This window comes from Nicotiana sylvestris, chromosome 3 (assembly GCF_000393655.2).
Source record: "Nicotiana sylvestris chromosome 3, ASM39365v2, whole genome shotgun sequence".
NCBI lineage: Eukaryota > Viridiplantae > Streptophyta > Magnoliopsida > Solanales > Solanaceae > Nicotiana > Nicotiana sylvestris.
Window position 1 is genome coordinate 140155549 of NC_091059.1, and position 20005 is coordinate 140175553.

General features: G+C 41.9%; 1 protein-coding gene across 1 annotated transcript; it reads left to right on the forward strand.

Moving 5' to 3' along the window:
- The first annotated feature begins 918 nt into the window (after window positions 1-918).
- Window positions 919-2488, forward strand: LOC104235255 (probable membrane-associated kinase regulator 2). The gene is made up of 2 exons (XM_009788978.2): window positions 919-2008; window positions 2117-2488. The coding sequence occupies exons 1-2, from the start codon at window positions 1084-1086 to the stop codon at window positions 2197-2199; spliced, it is 1008 nt and encodes a 335-aa protein (XP_009787280.1). The 5' UTR covers window positions 919-1083; the 3' UTR covers window positions 2200-2488.
- Window positions 2489-20005: the final 17517 nt, after the last annotated feature.

A 20005-nucleotide genomic window follows, 5' to 3' on the forward strand; every position in this document is an offset into this window, starting at 1 on the left:
GACAAAAATGGAGAAGTGTTGAGCTCCATATGGCAAAAATTGCCCCACCATGGAGAAGTGGGGAAGGTTGGTGATGGGCTCAAGCTATTGAAAAAGTTACGGTCATTAATATCTATAGTGTAGGCTTGGAATTACTAGTCTACAACACTTAATTTTATATTGGTAAAATAAAAATTATAGTACTACCATTAGGGGAGGACGAGACCTTTAGGCTTATAGTAGGGAACGTTGGGGAATCTTTATCTGATAAGAAAAAGGCTGTCAAATATGAAGTGTGAAGTTTATTGGATGCAACCAAATATCCTGTTAGGGCTCGTTTGGTTGGAATACGATTTATATCGGTATAAGTTATATTGTGATAAGTTATGCTAAAATTATTGTTTATTCACTGTTTGGTATATTGTATTAAGCATGACAATTTTATAATTTCTAAGAAGAATGTATAAGTTATAACGGTGCTAATTACCCCACTATCTATAAGGTATAAGTTATTCCGGTATTAAAATTAACACTGTGATAACTTATATCTGATTTGCTAACCAAATAGAATATTAAAGTAGTATTAAATTTTTATATCACCCCTATACCTTCTTATACCTCGTACCAAATGACTCTTGCTACGTTAAATTAACCTCTAGTCCGTAGTCTGTATATATGCAGAAGCATACGAATTACTTATTACTCTTCTATTTTTTAATATTTAAATCAACTGAAACTGTGCCTCTCACATGAGGATGACTCTAATTCTCCTCCGAAAAATATTATTTGTATCTCATATAACTTATATTAATTGTATAAGATTTTTTTTGTGTTATAAATTTATGGACCGAGTTAGAAAAATTGCCTCGTATTAAAATTTTCCTTCCCCTCTCTATATAAAACGATGAAACCAACAAAGGTCTTTGCATTATTCCTCACTCCTCAGTCTTTCCTCCCTCTCAAAAAGTAGTGAAGTTTACATCAACTCTTTGCTTTCACAGCCTAAAATCCATTTCGAAAGCTGCCTTTATTTATAGCCCCACGTTTTCACTCTCTTTGCCCATTCTGATCTCACATTTTCACCATTCTCACTTGTTGAAATCAATGGAAGCTTTTAACCTACTCAAATTCTGGCGAAATACCAGCACCGATACTGCTGCTGATGATCGGGACATTGTCTCTGAACTCGATGATTTGGACTACGTACGCAACCCGGCGATTGAAACTGATGAAGAAACCGATGACGATGAGGACTCCTTCTTCGAGTTGGTGTTTACTGGACCAGATAGACGCCCCAAAGTAGACAACAACAACCCAAAGTGCATTTCTGTTAACAGTCCCCGCAACCCTGAATCCCCCAGAGACGTTTTCTTTAAACAAAAACCCTTTGCAATCGACTCCAACTCAAAGCCTCAATCTCCGATTTGGATCCTCAAATCAGCCCCCAAGTTTCGGGTCTTCTTATTGGGCTTCAGGAAGTCTAAGCCGGAGAAAGTGGGCATTGACGATTCAGCTACGGCAAGCCCAAAGATTCAGAGCAAACGCTTTACGGCGAAATGCAAAGCGGAAGAGGTTCCGGTTCCAATGAGCCCTGTTTTTACAAGAGACAACAGTTTAAGGAGCAAACTGCAGAAAGAGAAAGAAGAAGATTTGTCAGTTGACGAATCGTTGAAGAAGTTTATAAGAGCTGATGTGCCCAAGTATTTGAAATTGATGAAGCCTTTGTACGCCAGAGCTTCAAAAAGGTACACCGAAAAAATTGGAGTATCGCCATTGTCTTCTCCGTCGACGCAATCAATGTGCTCCTCACCCAGAAAAGCATCAGAGGAGGGAAAACAGGGGAACCGAGTTGCTGCATTTGGAGCTGTTCGTAAGCACCTAGGTAAAAGCCGGTCTGCGGCGTCTACATTTGCCGGAGCTTCACCGTCGCCGATGAACCGGAGAGACGATTCACTTCTGCAGGAGCAAAATGATGGAATCCAAGGCGCTATTCTTCATTGCAAGAGATCTTACAGCTCAGTTGCAAAAGGTACATATTATGTCCATAAAGTTTTCTATAGTGCACTTAAGTCCTTAATTTTTTCAAATTGTGTTTGGTTACTTTAGATTTGACTAATAGTAATTCTAAACTTTACAGACTGTTCGATGTTATTACCAAGATCTGGAAGTGAAGATCTGCCAAGAGCCTCTTGGGAGGAACTGAACAGATGGAGTATCTGAATAGTAGTAATATTTTGAAAGTGTAAAGATAGCGGGAATAGGAAACTAAAGGCTTTGTTCTATTCCCTTTGCTCTGCTATCATTAACTATTTTTGTTTGCATCAGTAGTATTCAGTACAAGTAGTGTTGAAAATAGAGGAAATAGGAGAGTAGTAGTAGGATATTAGAGGAGCAGTGGCTCTGAGACGTCACATGAGAACGTCCGTCCAAGTAATGAATAGTGTTTTGGTTTATGTAAAGTGACTGTAAAAGTATCTCAAATGGAAATCAGGAGATATGATTTTGTAAAGATCCACATCTTTTAAGTGTGCCTCTTCTTTCTGAGGCTTTCTGTCAAGTGTAAATTTTCAAGTTTTGTTATTATGTTTTTACGGAATCAATGTTATCATCAATGTCACTGACGTTCCAACGTTACAGCTGCTGCGAGCTGGACTGCGCATGACTTGCCTTGTGTTCTTGTTTTCTCCAGTTTAATGATTCACTTGTAGGGTGTAGCTAGAAATGGAGTGCTCCGTCTCCTTTATCTGTGAGTCAGACAAACAAGTTAGACTCATATAACTACACTCAATTTAATTCTTTCTAATACGTCCTTAATTGTTTTTTTCCCGGCTAAAGATAACTTGTTTAGCAATGCCTCCAAGGGCAGAAGTAAGAACAATATAAAATAGAAAGTAAAGTTATTTTATTTAGCTTAAAAATAGAATGTAGCATAAGTTTTGCCAAATATTTCCTTTTCCTACAATGTCTGTTGAGAATGCTATTTATAGCTAAACCTAGTGAAACATGATCCTAAGATCGATCCCTCTTAAATGACAATAAAGAGGTCCATTAATGAATATGTAAAGATATGCTATGAATGCAAATATTCTCTGAAACAGCTGCCCATTTAATGCCTGAAAATATTCTTCATTAAATACTTTTCGATGACAAATATTTAATTCTGCTCACATTGATCATGTTCCCCTTGGGGTCAGCCTGATGTTGTCACTTGCAGCTATTTTTTCCCGTCCCACTTACTACGCAATTTATTTTATACCTGTCTTCCATTCCACGTGTCACGCTATCGTTCGAGTATTAATATAAATCAATTTTACCCTATACAGATAGTCCCCCTGTTTTCCAGTGGCATATCTTTGTGTTATTACGAAGTTGGTGAAGATTTCTTTCTTAGCAGAAAAACTTCTGAAATCCTTGTGAACAGTCTCTGACACTTGAAAGGACGCATGTCTTCTCGTATTTATTTCCCTAAACACGTGTTGCCCCACGATTTCGCAATATTTTTGTCACTTATTGAGGTAATCATGACCGTAATTTTTGTCGTCTATATCTTTACTTATACTCATTATTTTACCACTTTCACTTCTAAAACTTTTACAAGTTCGTTATCTTCTTTGCATTTATCCTTCTTCTCTTCTGCTCTCATCTCGTTCCGACTTTCTTCAAAATGTCCATCACTATTTTGCTAACATGGCTTCTTTTACCGAGTCTTTCAAAACCTCTAGTCTTTTCTTCGGTGGGAGCCCGAAGAGAAGCAAATATAAAGAGGTGGATGCCGATACTGATCCTCCTACGGTAAGCACCATTATCCCTAAATATCTGAACACCGTCAACGACTTCCAAGAGAAGTTTCCCTCCGCATCTTCGCGGACTTGGCCATTAGCAGGTATACTTTCTCTATCTGCCCTTCTTATATTCTTACTGTGAAGGAAGACTGTAACTGCTCGGACCTTAACGTCATTTCTCCTTACCTGATAGAGCAGGTTACCTTCACCAAGGAAGATTTTACGTATGTCTATACATATCCTTTCACTTTGGGCCCATTTTCTTTGAGCAGGGGGTTGACCCTGTAGTCTTGGAATTCTACCATCGGTACTAGGTTTGCTTGGCACAAAGTAGGACCCTAAATATGGCAAATGCTGGTTTGCCTACGTCGGTTATGCATCGAGACTGGGAAAACCCTAACTCTAGCGCATATGATGAATCTTTACTCCCCAAAGATTTTCCGTGGGGGAGTAATCAATTTTAGCAAACGTGGCCACCACGCTCTTCTCACAAGTGTGGATGATGACAATAACCCTAGGTGGATGGAGCAGTTTGTTATCATTGCTACCAAGGGTATCCGGCCATAACTCCATCTTTCTGAATTGTGGAATCATTCACGTAAGTTTGTAATTCATTCGCCCTTTTTCTTTGTAAAAAGACCGTCTCCCGACGTTGTTGACCTTTTTGTCTCAGTTGTTGCAGCTACTCAGTGGACACCTCAAGGGTTCAAGGACTTGACCGATGGGTTCAGAGGATTCTGGTTATCATAATCCAAAAACTCGTCGGTGGAAGGAGATGGCCCCAAAATATGAGTGGAAGGCCAAGCACCACGGTAAACTGAGTTCTTTTTTCTTGTGTCTCTTTCTTTCTTATGTCTTTTACATGAGTGGATTTGCTAACTAAATCTTTTGCTTGTTTCAGGTCTCCCACATGGCTCTGTCACTTGCCCCCAAGTGGACGTTTTGGCTGACCGCGTGGAGGCTGCAAAAGTACTACAAAGTGCCCTCGTTTGAAGCGGTGTATGTAGTCCATTTAATGTTATTGTTATTTTTTCTTCGTATTTGACATTATTGAGTGGTAATATATTGCCAATACGAAGGATTCTTATGAAACTGATTTTGTTAAACCTTCATACATATTTTTAATAAGAATCTAATAGATAAAATTTTATTAATTTTAAAATCTTAAATATTAAAATTAGCATTGAAGGTATTGTAGTCCAAAAAATAGGTTATTGCAGTTACATTATTTTCCTACATGTTTACCTTGAAAATGGTAATTACAATTAGATTTGATTTTGTGATTCTAACAATACGTAATTTATCTTAATGCTAGTTGTTAGGAAATAAATACTGAGTGTGAGACTAGAAAATAAGATAAGATCTTGAAAATAGTATGTTATGCAAACAGAGTGGCCAAGAGACGGGGTCTCGAGCCAGCCTATACTGGGCCTCGAGGTCGAGCTAAAGTTTTAGGCTGTGGATAGCCGATGAAGGCCTAACAACTCTAAAAGCTTTGATGAGTGCTCTTTATGATCAGTGATGAGTAATAAATGAAGAACAATCAATGAAATACAATGAATGTAAGCAATAAATCAAAGGAGAGATAGTGGAGAATGTTTAAGTTAGAGAGCAAAGAATGTTCTTATTCTTGTATTGAATATCATGTGTGCAAGAAATAGCAAGGGTCCCCTTTATATAGGAGGGGGATCCCAAAATAGTACATATGCATTTATTACAAAGATAAACGGCTGGTACAACCATTTAATGCCACGGTACAGACTTGTACTATTCTTATAGACTTGGTCAGCTCTAACCACTTGCCTTGGGAATCTCCTACTCATTCATCATAGCCGCCGATTTGCTCTGCCCGGAGGTCAGACATAGGGAACCCTTGGGGTCGAGGCTCGAACTGTGCTTCAGGCCTCCTAAAGACGAGCTATGGGATGTCATAATAATCATAAAATCGGGCTCTCCGATTTTAGCCATATACAGATAGTCCTCGCGTTTTTTAGAATGGAATGATATGAAACGACTTTAACATCGTTCTCCTCGAGCTTCTCACGATGACGTCATGCTTATAAGTAAGCTTTTGTGATGATTGAGACGTCCCATCGGTTCATCTTTCCAGAAACATTCAATGCACCGCTGATTTATTTTTCCAAAAGCGATGTTATCGCCTCCGATCCGTTTCCCAAAAAGCATTGATCGCGCCTGTCGATACATTTCCAAAGGCGTTGATTGTGTCATCAGTTACGTTACTGCCTTTCTATAAATGAAAGCTTACTTGAACCAAAATTCCACCCAACCTTACTTCAACAGCCTTTAACCATTTTCTTCTCTTCATCCTCATCCAAACTCTAACTTCCATGGTTCAAGCCGGTGACCGTAAGTTCACATGGCAACGGTTTTGCCAGTTATGTCATGGTTCTTTTTCAGAGCTTTTTCCCACTGAGTGGGATCGTTCTGGTTTTTTGTTGTTGTTGTTGTTGTTGTTGGTGGCCCGAAATAACGAGAGAGGGGCTTCATATTATTCCCGTATTAGAGGATATGTGGACCATGAACTGCTGCTTACCTCTCTTAACTTCAACCTGGTGTGGCGCTTCACTCCTTTTGCTTTTTATGGAGTGAAGTGGTGCCATCTACTAACTTTTGCATCCCGCACCATTACAATGTCTCAGGAAGTGGCTTCCCAATAGTAGTGCTGGCGAGTCCCACAATCGCCAAATTTTTCACCAAGCCACAATTTTCCCTGCCTATTAAAAGCTTTGGCTCTTTGATAGGCTACAACCTCTTCCTCATCTATTGCTTCTTCGGAGGAGATTCTCAAAGACGTCGTTCGGAAGATCGAAATGAAGTTCATTCTCGTAGATGTCGCTCCCGTGAATGTACCTCCGAGAGTAGATTAGGATTTTAGAATGTTGTTTTCTGCTTCTTTGTTTCTATGTAAGGACCCCTCATGGGCTTTTGTAACCGTCTTTTATCAATATAAAAGTTGCTTTGATTTGCCTTTGGCTTGTGCTGGACTTTTATTTTGCTTTTGATTGGCCCGAACACTGGAACCGGACATTGTAATCCCTCTGGTTCTTGATTAGTTAATATGATATTTCTTGAGATTCTTTGTCACCCCTTGGACTAAGTCTGGATTGATCTGGTACAAACTTAGGCCGGCGGGACTTCTGAGTTCGAGTTGAGCGAGAGCAGGGTTCCGATTTTCTTTGAAATAGGGGTTAGCCCATTTAGTTCTTGTCGCTAATCCTCGAGTGAGAGTTTGCTCGAACTCGGGCAGCCTCGAAAACTCGATTTCAACTTAAAATGAAGATAGCTGTAAGGCGTTATAGATGGCCCATAAGCAAGGATACACTTGAACTCGGATGGCCCCTGAGCGAGGATGCACTCGAACTCGGATGGCCCCTGGGCTAAAGTAACTGAGAGAGCATTTAAATTGATCAGAACGCGAAGATAACCCTAAGTCTTTATTAATAATTCTCGAGTGAGAACTGACTCGGGCTTAGGTAGCCCGAGGGCCAAAGAATCGGGTTAATTACCCGCACTTGTAATAGCAGAGATCCTCGAGATAGGGTAACATTTTGAGGTTGTTTGACTTCTATCGAAGATATCGAGTTACCCTAGCATAGGTTCACCAGTCGTTCTGGAGGATAATATTGATGATGAGGTTCTTTGTGGAGGAAGCTGGGCTTAAGTTCACCCTTAGCCATCTCATCAGATTGTACTGGCCCTTTCATTACCGAGGCCTGATAGCTTTACGATGTCTATCCACCAGGCCCTTTGTTGCCGATGATGAAGAAAATAGGGACCGAGGGTGGATAAATAGATTTGTCCTAGTGCGGGCTGTCGATATTTTCTCCGTGGAGTTCCAGCTGTTTCCTGAGAAATGGAATTTCACACGTAAGTGGTACACTTGTGTTTTAGTAATTTTTGTTTATGGTGGAGGTAGACTCCGTAAAGATGTTTTCCTTTTCCTTTGTACAAAAATTCCTTGGATTCCATACGAGGTCCCCGACCTAGCGGATTGGACTTGAAGCTAGAAGCTCGCTTGACCTACGATGAGCGTAAGTGATGAGACCTGTCGAAGGGTAGATGAGAGGAAAAATACCACGGTACGTGCTGTGTGGTTTATTTTCTTTGAAAGGTACTTTCTTTTATGTATATTAAGTCCGTCGCCACATGCATTAGAGAATTTCCTGAAGTGAGACTGTGCCCCCCGGAGGGGAGAAAGGGTCATCAGCTTCGGGGCCGAGTAATAATAATAAACGGAAGGAATCCTCCAAGAGCAAAAGTGCTCATAGCGAGGCAAGCTCTGCCCGGAGGCTCAAAAAAGATGTATCAGTTGAGCCCGCAGCACCCGAGGCTTCTAGCCTTGGGAAAATGGTTCCTTCTTTGCCGCTGTCTTCTTCTCTCGTCGAAGGTACTTTGAGGGACACAAATTTTCTACCGCCGTCTTTTTCTCCCGTTGAAGGTACTTCGCTGGATGTTCGAGGCCAGGGCCTGCCTAATTTGAGCTGGGTCTCGATTGATCATATTCCTATCGAGAGTGGTCTGGTTGGGGCTAGTAAGACCATGCTAGTAGATGTACGTTCAACCTTTGAGAAGGCTCAACAACTCTGTTCTGTGGTGAGTTTTGTTGACTTTGTTGGTTTTTTGCTTTTGCATTTTCAGTTTCTCACTGAGCTTCTTCATAAGCCTTTGACAAGCTCAAGTCCAAGCTTCTCCTCTGTGAATCCAGGTTGCGGAAGGCCTTAAACGGGGAAAAATCCCTCAGGCTCCTTTGTGATGAAAGGGATAAGGATTTGAGACACCTTCGGTACGAGATGAATCGAAGCCTGAACTACGAAGGCCGCCTCGAGAAACAGGTAACCTTTGTTCCAAGGGAATGCATGCTTCTTCTTCTATCCTCTGAGGTTAATATTTTGATACTTTAGCTGCAGAGCAATACGGATGACCTGGAATGCCTTTGGGGCGAAGTCGGCTAGGCCAAGTATGAGTGTGATGAGCTAAAGGCTCAGATAGATGCCCAAGTTGCAGCCAAGAAGAATGTTTTGGCCAAGGCTTCTACCCTCAAGGTGCAGTTCCAGAACGCTCACAAAAACAACTTGGCCAGACGAGCAGGATTGCAAGTCTCGAGTCTGAACTTTTGAAGATGAAGGCCGAGGTTGTGGACACCGGGGCCGAAGCCGAAGAGATTCGAGATAAGGCTGACAAGAAAGTGGCCGTCTATTTAAAAGATGCTACCAATGCCCAGGCTGAGTTTAGAGGGGCTTACGATCAGGAGAGCAGAAGCAATGAGTATGGCCGGTGCAAATTCCTGAGGGAAACCCTCGAGGAAATCCATGCTAAGGGCTTCGATCTCTCCGAAGAGAATGAGCAGGCCAAGGCAGATGAATACGATGCCAAGTTCCTCGTATTTGATGCCGAAGATAATGAGGGAGAGGCCGACGGGGCCGTAGTCCCCGAGGGTAAAGTAGAATAGGCCATTCTTTTCTTATTCTGTGTATAGGTGATCGAGGCCAACCCTGCACAACTATTGAGTAGCGAGAGAGGGTAGAAGCAGCTTTTACCCGATTAAGGTCGGGATCGATTTCCATAGGGAGCTAGAAGTTGGAGTTTAGTTTCTATCTAATTGAGAGTTGTGTATGTGTTCCAAATTACACTTCTAAACATTTTTGGGTTTTTGTTTTACTTCTAATTTTATGAAACTACAATGCTAAATTAAACTAGAATAAGCTAAGAGTAAACTATTGCGAGTTGTTCAAATGGTTAAAAGGCAATACGGTAGTGACTTTCGCCTAGGTGGTCAATTGACGGGTACTTGAGTCTAAGGCATGATTGACACATTTGGGGAGTATGATATAACTGTTGCACAATTTTACCCGCTCTACACCTCTCGGTGGTTCGAGTGATTTTGCCCAAATTGATTTTCTCAAGACCAGTTGGGTATGCAAATTTGTACAAGTAATCAAGGTTCAAGTCGGGTATTACTATCTCTAGGTTTAACCCTTTAATTGGGGCTATCAATCTCTTGAGTACGCCCCAATTCCTTGTTGGACCAATTTCAAAGACTTGGGCTCTCTTTCTCAAAAAGAGCCAAAGTCAACTAAATACAAACTAGTGTTTGCAACCACCAATTCAGCAATTAAACATGCAATTGGACCAAATATCAAACACCAATAGTCAATCTAGCCCTAAAACACAAGACTCCTCAATTACCCACACTAGGGTTGAGCCACAACCCTAACTTATGGGTCTAGCTAGTCATAATTGAAGAAGAAAACAAAGAAATAGATGAAGAAGAGCTCATATTAATTAATTGCTAAGATAAACTAGAAGATTCAATGTTGAAATGAAGCTAAAATTGCTCAAAATAGCCAAAACTATCGAAGTCACAAGCGCAGCAGTACAAAATCTATCTGATGACCTAAAAATGGGAAAAGAAGCTATTTATACTAAGCTGAAAAATCTGGACAAAATACCTCTGTGGGGCTAGTGCGGACCGCACAAAATCACGTGCGGCCGCACTAGGGCTCTGAACTTGAAAATCCAACTCTCTGAACTCGGGCAATGCGGACTGCACAGAATAGAGTGCGGACGCGGTGGCTTCTAGTGCGGTCCGCATGAAATGGAGTGCGGACTACATTGGCTTTAATCTCCAAACTGGCACTTCTCTGATCCTTGATTTTGCGGACCGCACTAAATCGAGTGCGGTTGTAGTTACTCCAATGCGGACCGTATTAAATCTCATGCGGCCAAATTGCCTTTTGTCCTGGAAATCAACCACTTTGAACCTCACTTGTGCGGATCACACAGAATGGTGTGCGGCTGCATTGGGCCTGTTTTGCCTGAGCTTTGTCTTGTCTTGGTACTTGTACAAGTTTCACTCCTTTTTGAGCAGATCTTTGATATCTTATCACTTTGTTGATCAAATCTGCAATCAAGCACAACTTGTGAGCCTTTTGGGACTATTTTGTACAAATTTCTAATCAAAACATAAGCAAGAAGGAGTATAAAATGTATCAAAATACATGGTTATCAACTCCCCCAAACTTAAGCTTTTACTTGTCCTCAAGCAAACAAAATAAGACCCACCCCTTAAGGAAAAATCCAGGAAAATTCAGATGTCCTAAAGTGACCTCATCTAGCATCAATTGGGACTAACAATTGCCCTAAATACAAATGAATCATTAACAACGTTTACCCTTTTAAACACCATGGATTAAGTGCGACACAAGAGCATCAAGAGTTGACTCAACATATCAAAGAACTCTTTCTATTACTTTGGTCATCGTGGAACCCAAACTCACACATCCTCTACTCTCCCTGAGCAAACCTCACCTTTAGAATAGTAGCACTCAGAACGAGGTTAATGGAAAATCACTCATCTCTCTCAAGGAAAAGTCACAAGTCCGGCTCTAAGTACCATATGCTTGCCCCTTATATGAGTCACCACTAATGCAAGTTTCATTCAACTCAAGATCATATAGGGCTTTTGTGGAGACATAGTGAAGGCTTTTTGGTTTAGTGTAGGTAATGTTTGGTCTAAGTAGGTTCCATCTTCCCTTAAGCACTTCTTTTATTTCATTTTGGCTCAAATTCATTTGACTTTTTTTAGTCTTTTCACTTCTTTCTAAGTGGTTAGAGAGACACACTGTTACTCTTTCTTATGCATTTCAAATCTTTTATCCTTTCTCAACTTTCCACACATTTCATTATTTGCTTTTCTTGAATCCCTTTTTATTCAATTCTACTTTGAGCATTCTTTTTGTCTTTTTACTTTTTTTTCTTTTTTATTGCCTTTCCTTTTTTTATTTGGTACCTTTTTACCACTTTGTTGCCATCCTCGTCCCTCCCCCCAAACTTATACTTTTGCCATGTGCTAAAGGAAAGATCGGGTACCAAGAGAGGGTATCTTTTAGAACGGGTAAAGGCTTGTATCATGGTTCTTTGAAGGAAAAAGGTCTAAGGCTCAAAAGGGTTGACTAGGGATCTTATCATTGGTAGGTTATTGAAGTGTTCAAGCTATCATTTGGACCAAGGAGAGCCTATAATCATGTCTCAAGTCAAAAGTCACTTAGGATTTTGCCTCAACAAACATTCAGGGTAAGTTCTAGACCAATGGCTCGAGACTTGGACTTGCAATGTGATTTCTCACCACACAAGCTACGAAATAACTAAAGACATAGATTTGAGGGCCCACAACGACCTTAGATAAGATTTGAGCGCAATGGTCCCAAAAAATCACTTGATGATTATCGGTCAATACAAGAGTCTCAAGGTCACGACTTTCACCATCCTAAACACAACAATTTATTTTTGACCATGAGATCAAAGGCAAATGTGCTAGGCCCAAGTGAAGCTGTGCTTGAGGCACCTTTAACCACTAACTACTAAAAGAGAAAAGAAAGACGGACTCAAACCATTAAGAAGGTTGGCACGCCATCCATCATTGGAAAGAGACACCCGGTTCACACAAACTCCACCTTTGGAAAAAAACTGTGACATTAAGAAAACCAAAAGCTTATTGCAAACGTTCAAAACAAGAAGCTACGAATAAAAATAAGGAGCTACGGAAAGGAAAAATGCGAAAAGTAAAATGAATATTTACAAGAGGGGATTTAATCGAATATACAATAGATGAGATGAATATGTACAATGTAACATAACTTTATATACAAACCCAAAGTAAAATAAAAGCATGAGAAATGTAACGAAATGTTAAAATTATATACAAACCACAGATGAAAATAAAGAAAGCATAAAAATTGTCAAATATATACAATAATCCAAATCCATAAAAGTAGGGCCTACCCCATGAAATGAAAGCTGGCATTGTCCCCAATGCCAACTAAACCAAATAAGCACCAAAAAGAAAAGGGGAAAATGATATAGAGACTCCCTATGACCCGTCTGTCTGCATGGGATCCTGAGTGGTCCCTGGGTAATCAATATGCTCGGGAACCTCAGACTAGTTGCCTATGGCCTTCTACTTTGCTGCTGGGACCTGGGCCTGGACCTGGACAGGCTCCTGAGGTGCATCCTATGGCTGACTGGAGGAGGTCTCCGGTGGATCTGCCAACTGGATGACTGCATCGTCTACTCGGGGAATCATCCTCTTCCTCTTGGGAGGCCTCTAAGACTGCTCAGACAGAGGATGAGCTGCTGGTACCGGGTCCTGTAGCAATAAGTCCAAAGGCAGATGATCTACCTTCATCCTATCAACCTCAACCCTCAGCTCTTTTACGGACTCCTTGGAAGCCCGCGCCTTCCTCAACTTCTTGTGCTCCTTAGCAAGCTACTTGAGAGCCTTGCTGTGTGAATCAACGGCATTCATGAGCACTTTCTGGGTGTCAAAGATTTTCTTATGGTTGGCCAAAATCACCTTGAGGGCGTCCTCGAAAGACTGCGAGACCTTCGGAGGCGGAGGTGGAGGTGCCGACTGAGCTTCTACTGTAGTAGTGAGGATAGACAACTTGGATGAAGCTGTCTGCATCCAGTTGTTGATGTTGAGAAAAGCCTGGCTCAGTTGGTGTGCAGTCACTGGGTAGTCTCGGTAAGAGGGTATCTCGGGATCTGCTGAAGTGGATGGACCAGGAGGAATGTCTGCGGAGGTGGAAGCAGGCTGAGTAGGAGCCACTACCACAACTGGCTCTTCAGACTGGCTAGTTGGAGCAGTAGCTGTTCCCTTGAAGTTCTTGCTCTTTGGGTTGTCATCACCCTGCATACTATACCATGAAAACGGGGCCTTTGCTTTCACTTTGATATCAAACAGCCTCTTTTCAACTTTGAGGTCCTTGAAGTACATGGTCAAGAAGCTAGGGATGGGGTAGTTTCTGTCACCCTCACTAACTACCTGCGTATTTACCCGAGACATTACCTTTTCGACATTAATCAGGTACCCCGCCATGATCGATGCCACCAAAACTGGCCGATGAAGAGGGAGGGAGTTGTCATGAGTGGTGGGGTCCAATCTGCTGCACACAAATGTTTTCCACCCCTTGGCTTCGAAATTCAGACTTCTTCTCAAAATTTTCACTCCCGCATTTAGCCAATCGGGGGTGGTACCTGGGATTTCCAGATACTGTGCCAACCAGGGACGGACCTCCTCGGCCAATTCCATCTTTGCCATATACAGTGCCTCATCATCCTCATCAAAACCGAGGTAATCATTTATTGTTTTTCTGTCAAAAAGCACCTTCAGATTTCGCACCTTGGTCATTTTTGTGCCCTTTTTGATGTGGGTAACATTGGTATAGAATTCCTTGACCAGGTGCTCGTTTGCATCCTCACAGTTGTTTAAGAAATACTCCCAACCCATTTTCTCTCTAAAATGACTTCTCACATTAGGGTTGTGAGGTAATAAGTCTCTATCAACAAAGCTCCTCTCCGAGATCAACTTTCTCACTGGCCACCATTCCCTAAATTTGTGATAAGCTACCTCGCTCACAAACCGGTCTTGCCATACCTCCGAGTTTTTAGTTCGTTCTACCCCGCCAACTTGGGGCTCATCCCCTTCTCCTACTACCTCTTCTTCTCATACTGCACCCTTTCCGGATAATGAAGCTATGGGAGAGGTGGAGTATTCATCCCCACTGCCTTCAGCTGAGCCCTTAGATGACCCAGAAGATACATTTACTGATGTTTGGGCAGTGGGGAAAGGTGGAGGAGTGTCTCTTAGCCTTTTCCTCTATGGCCAATCAGGGATGTATTCTGGCATAGAGTCTGAAGATATCTCTCAGGAGGGCTCGTACTCACTCCCAGACATGTCAATGGCCCTATCAGTAGATTTAATCATCTTTATCATGTTTTTAATGTTTTGGCGGGCTTGAGGAGTCAGTCTTATCATTTTCTATTTCCCTCCCCGGGAGGATTCTCCTCTACCTGGTTGTTTAGAGCCCTTGCCTCTATGTTTCACCATTGTCTGCAAACAACATCCATTAGGCTTGTTAGTATCAGTACAAGTAAGTAAGATCAGAGTTGCAGAAAAGGTTGCAGACAGTTGCAGAAATCACACAGTGCGAACCGCCCAAAATGGATTGCGGCCGTACAGAGGCCAATGCAGACCGCGCAAAATGGCAATGCGGTCCGCACAGAGGTGGGGTTCAGACTACCCACTCTCTGTATCTAGGCAATGCGAACTGCACAAAATATAGTAAGGCTGCACAAGGACCAATACGGACCGCACAAAAAGTAGTGCGGCCGCAGTCCTTGAAGATCAGATTACAGACACTCATCAATGCGGTACGCACAGAATGCCATTGCGGACTGCACTAAAGCACCACAGACCGCACAGAATCGACCGCGGTCCGCACTGAGTGCCCAGAAGCAACACTAACTTAGGGTTCAATGTATTTTTATTTTAAGTCCAATTTTACACCTAAGAAAGGTTCCTATGTGTTTGCCCAATGTTTCTGACTACCTAATCCTACTTTAATCAAGAAATTAACTAACCTAATTTTACCAAATCAAAGAAGTACGGGCATAACAGAAGGGAAGCAAGAAAAACAAAAATTAAAAGAAATTAACAAAATTAAACAATTAAAAAGAAGTTAATGGTACCGGATGTGAGATGAACTAAAGGTAAACGAGTCCAAGCAGTGAATTACGAGCAAAAGGAAAGATGAACATTGCTTTTATGAGTTCTGAGAGCAAAAAGTCGAAAAGTGTAAAAGGAGGATCTCAGGCCCAGCTTACAACCTAATGCGGACCGCACAAAATGGACTACGGTCCGCACCACATAGCATTTTTTAAGTTTGAGAAGGCAACCTACTGCGGTCCGTACAAAATACCGTGCGACCGCAGTGGTCCACCGCGGACCGCACAAAACGTAATGTGGCCGCGGTGGCAAACTTCAGAGAGCTGGACTTTTCGTCCTTCATCAGTGTGGTCCACACTAAATGTAGTGCATCCGCATTGAAAACTTTAGAGACCTAAACACTTTTTTCACTATGTCCTGTACTGCATCAACACAATCTTGTAGCATCTCACAACTAGTTAGTCCAAAAATAAATCCTATACTACAATGAAAATCAAATAAAAACAAGAAGAAAAACACATGGTTTGTCTCCCAAGAAGCACCTGATTTAATATCGCGGCACGACGCAGGTCACCATCAAATCATTTTAGATGAAGAAGTGCCACCATGTAGCTGTCATCAATTTTTCCCAAGTAGTCCTTGACCCTATTCCCATTCACTCTTAAAACTTCCCCATTTTTATTATTTAAATCAAGTGCACCAAACGGGGTCATGCACACCACTTCAAAAGGTCCACTCCATTTAGACTTAAGCTTTCCCAAAAACAGACGTAACCGAGAGTTGAACAAGAGAACCAAATCACATACTTTGAACTCCTTGCTACGAGCATATTTATCATGAAGGTACTTTATCTTGTCCTTGTACAAGGACGAATTGGAGTAGACATAGAATCTGAATTCATCAAGTTCATTGAGCTGCTCCACACAAAGATTGGCTACAATATCCCATTCAAGATTTAGCTTCCTCAAAGCCCACATGACCTTGTGCTCTAACTCGACCGGTAGATGACAAGCTTTCACAAACACAAACCGATATGGATACATACCAATCGGAGTCTTGTAAGTAGTCCTATAAGCCCATAGAGCGTCATCCAACTTCTTTGACTAGTCGGTCCTATTTGCATTGACCGTCTTTGACAATATGCTTTTGATTTCCCTGTTGGAGACTTCAACTTGACCACTTTCTTGAGGATGATAGGGATTAGAAACTTTGTGATTAACACCATAGTTTGCAAGCAAAGTGTCAAAATCTCTATTGCAAAAATGAGACCCCCATCACTTATGATTGCACGAGGAGTACCAAACCTTGTAAAAATGCTTTTCTTGAGAAATGCAACAAAACTCCGGGCCTCATTGTTGGGAAAAGCCACGGCTTCAACCAACTTTGAAACATAGTCTACCGCCACAAGAATGTATGTGTTCCCACACGAGCTAACAAATAGGCCCATAAAATCAATGCTCCACACATCAAAAATATCAACCTCAAGAATGGTATTGAGAGGCATCTCATCTTTCTTCGAAATTCCACCCGCTCTTTGACATTCATCACACCTCTTTACAAGTTCACTTGTATCTTTGTACAAAGTTGGCCAATAAAACCCACAACTAAGTACTTTGGAAGCCGTCCTCGCCCCGCCATGATGGCCACCATAGGGAGAGGAATTGCAAGCCTCCAAGATATTCAATTGCTCTTCCTCTAGGACACACCTTTGGATCACACAATCCGTGCAAATCTTGAAAAAGTACGGCTCATCCCAATAGAAATGCAAACTATCCCTCTTGAGCTTCTTCCTTTGGTTAGAAGAGAGCTCACACAGGATTATACCAGTCACAAGGAAATTAGCAACATCGGCAAACCATGGCATATCATTCATTGACATTGAAAGGAGTTGTTAGTCGGGAAATGAATCATTGATGTCTAGGCCATCACGAGGCCTCCCATCCTCCTCCTAGCGGGACAAGTGGTCCGCCACTTGGTTCTCACTACCCTTCCGGTCCACAATCTCTAAATCAAACTCTTGAAGTAACAAGACCCATCACATCAGTCTAGCTTTGGATTCCTTCTTTGTCATCAAGTACCGGAGTGGGGCATGGTTAGTATGAATAATAACCTTAGCACCCATAAGACACGGCAGGAACTTTTCCATTGCGAAACACAATAGCCAAAAGTTATTTCTCGATCACCGTGTAGTTCACTTGATCATCATTCATTCTCTTGCTCAAATAGTACATCGGATGAAATATTTTGTTCACTCTTTGACCCCAAAACCGCCCCAACCGCAATACCGCTTGCATCACATATGAGCTCAAAAGGCAAGCTCCAATTAGGTGCGGTAATGATAGGAGTGGTGGTCAACTTATACTTGAGAAGTTCAAAGGCTTGCATACATTTTTCATCAAACATGAACTTAGTATCTTTTTCCAACAACTTGCACAAGGGATTCACCATCTTCAAAAAGTCTTTGATAAATCTCCGGTAGAACCCCGCATGCCCAAGAAAACTTTAGACTCCCTTGACAGATGTAGGGGAGGGAGCATTGAAATCACATCAAATTTTGCTTTGTCTACCTCAATACCTGCTTTGAAATTTTATGCCCAAGAACTATGCCCTCTTCCACCATAAAGTGGCATGTCGAACACCAAAAAATCTTGCTCAAGACCCTGAACGAAGCGTACATACCAGTTGAAACTTCAGTCAAACAACTGGAACGAATGACGGAGAGGTTCTTCGCAGTTAACCAGGTTTCTTTCAGCAAGAACGACTTACCTCCAGAGGGAGCAGCTCACAACAAAGCCTTACATCTGACAGTTAAATGCGAAGACTACTACGTCAAGCAGGTAATGTTGGATGGAGGTTCAGGTGTTGACATTTGTCCGCTCTCCACGCTGCAGAGAATGGAAATTGGGACTGGAAGAATTTGCCCCAATAATGTCTGCGTAAGGGCTTTTGATGGCGTCAAGAGGGACACCCTCGGGGAAATAGACTTGGTGTTAACTATAGGACCAGTGGAGTTTGAAATAACTTTCCAGGTGCTTGACATGGATACGTCTTACAATTTTCTCCTCGGCAGACCTTGGATTCATGCGGCAGGGGCTGTGCCTTCCACTCTCCACCAAATGGTGAAGTTTGAATACAAAGATCGGGAAATTGTGGTCCTTGGAGAAGACGAACAGTCTATTTATCGGGGCCCATCCATCCCATATCTTGAAGCGAGGTAAGGGAGCGAGCACACGGTTTATCAGGCTTTCGAAGTTGTGCTAGCAGAGCAGTATGAAGAAGGAAGACCTTGCCCCTAACCTTTCTTGTCCAACGCCTCAATCATGTTGGCTAAAGAAATGATCCGACATGGATTCAGGCCAGGGAAAGGGCTTGGACGAGCACTGCAAGGAATAACGGAACCCATCACCTTGCCTTCCACCAAGAAACTTTTTGGGATAGGTTTTCAACCCACTCCAAAAGATGAAGAGTGGGCAAGGAAGAGGAAAAATGAGGGTTGGAAACTGCCTCGACCATTGCTAGATTTATACGAGACTTTCGTCGGACCGAAATACATCGAAGAAGAAGACGATGAGGTTTTTACGGCCGAAGAGATTGAGGAGATATGTGGGGTAATGAGAGGCACATCATCAATAATACCCAATTGTCTCTTCATCGTTCTATCTGCCATTTGTAATCTCATGGAAGTCGGCCTCGAATGCCCAATACCCAAAGTCTTGAAAACGGAATAGGGCATCAAATTGATACTAGCCCCCAGATCACATAGAGCTTTAGCAAAATCCGCACTCCAATGGTGCAAGGAATGGTGAAAGCACTGGGATCTTCAAGCTTCAGGGCCATTGAATGCACTATTGCACTATCTTGGTGAGTTATCTTTATAGTTTCACAATCCATAGACCGCTTCTTTGTTACCAAGTCCTTCATGAATTTAGCATAGCCTGACATTTGTTCAAGATCCTCCACCAAAGGCACATTGATGGATAAGCTCTTCATCATGTCAATAAACTTTTTAAACTGATTTTCATTTTTCTGCTTCGCGAACCTTTGAGGATAAGGCGGAGGTGGCCTTGGCAAAGGAGCCATGGCTTTAGGCACAACCAGCTCCGACATGTCTATTATGTGTTCCCTAGACGGGTTCACATAATTTTGAGTTTCCACCTTGACATCTTGAATATCAATCCTCACTTCTTCATTCACATTTTCATCAATCACATTTTCAACCAGCAAAGGAGCTTCATTTTCTTGCAACTCAACATCATTATCTACAATTTTCTTTTATTTTGAGGTATGCACATCACTGCCTCTCCCACTTCTTGTTGTTACCGCTATAACATGATTGTTCCCACCCTTCGGGTTCACTGCCGTATCACTTGGTAAAGCACCCTTAGGGCGAGTATTTAAAGATTGTGAGATTTGGCCTAACTGTACCTCCAAGTTTCTGATAGAGGTATTGTGGAAAGCCAACTGAGCATCCGAGTCCACATTCTTCTTCATCATCTGTTCGAACATCATTTCAATTCTACCCATATCATTGCTAGAAGAACTAGGACATTGAGATGGAAATGGGGGTGGATTGTTCAGTTGTTGGTATATTGGGGGCCTTTGAAAGCCTTGCCCCCGGTTTACTTGGTTTCCATTGTTCTATCTACCTTGATTTTTATTACTACCCCAATTGTTGTTATTACCATTCCAATTTCCTTGGTTGTTTTGATTTTTGTTC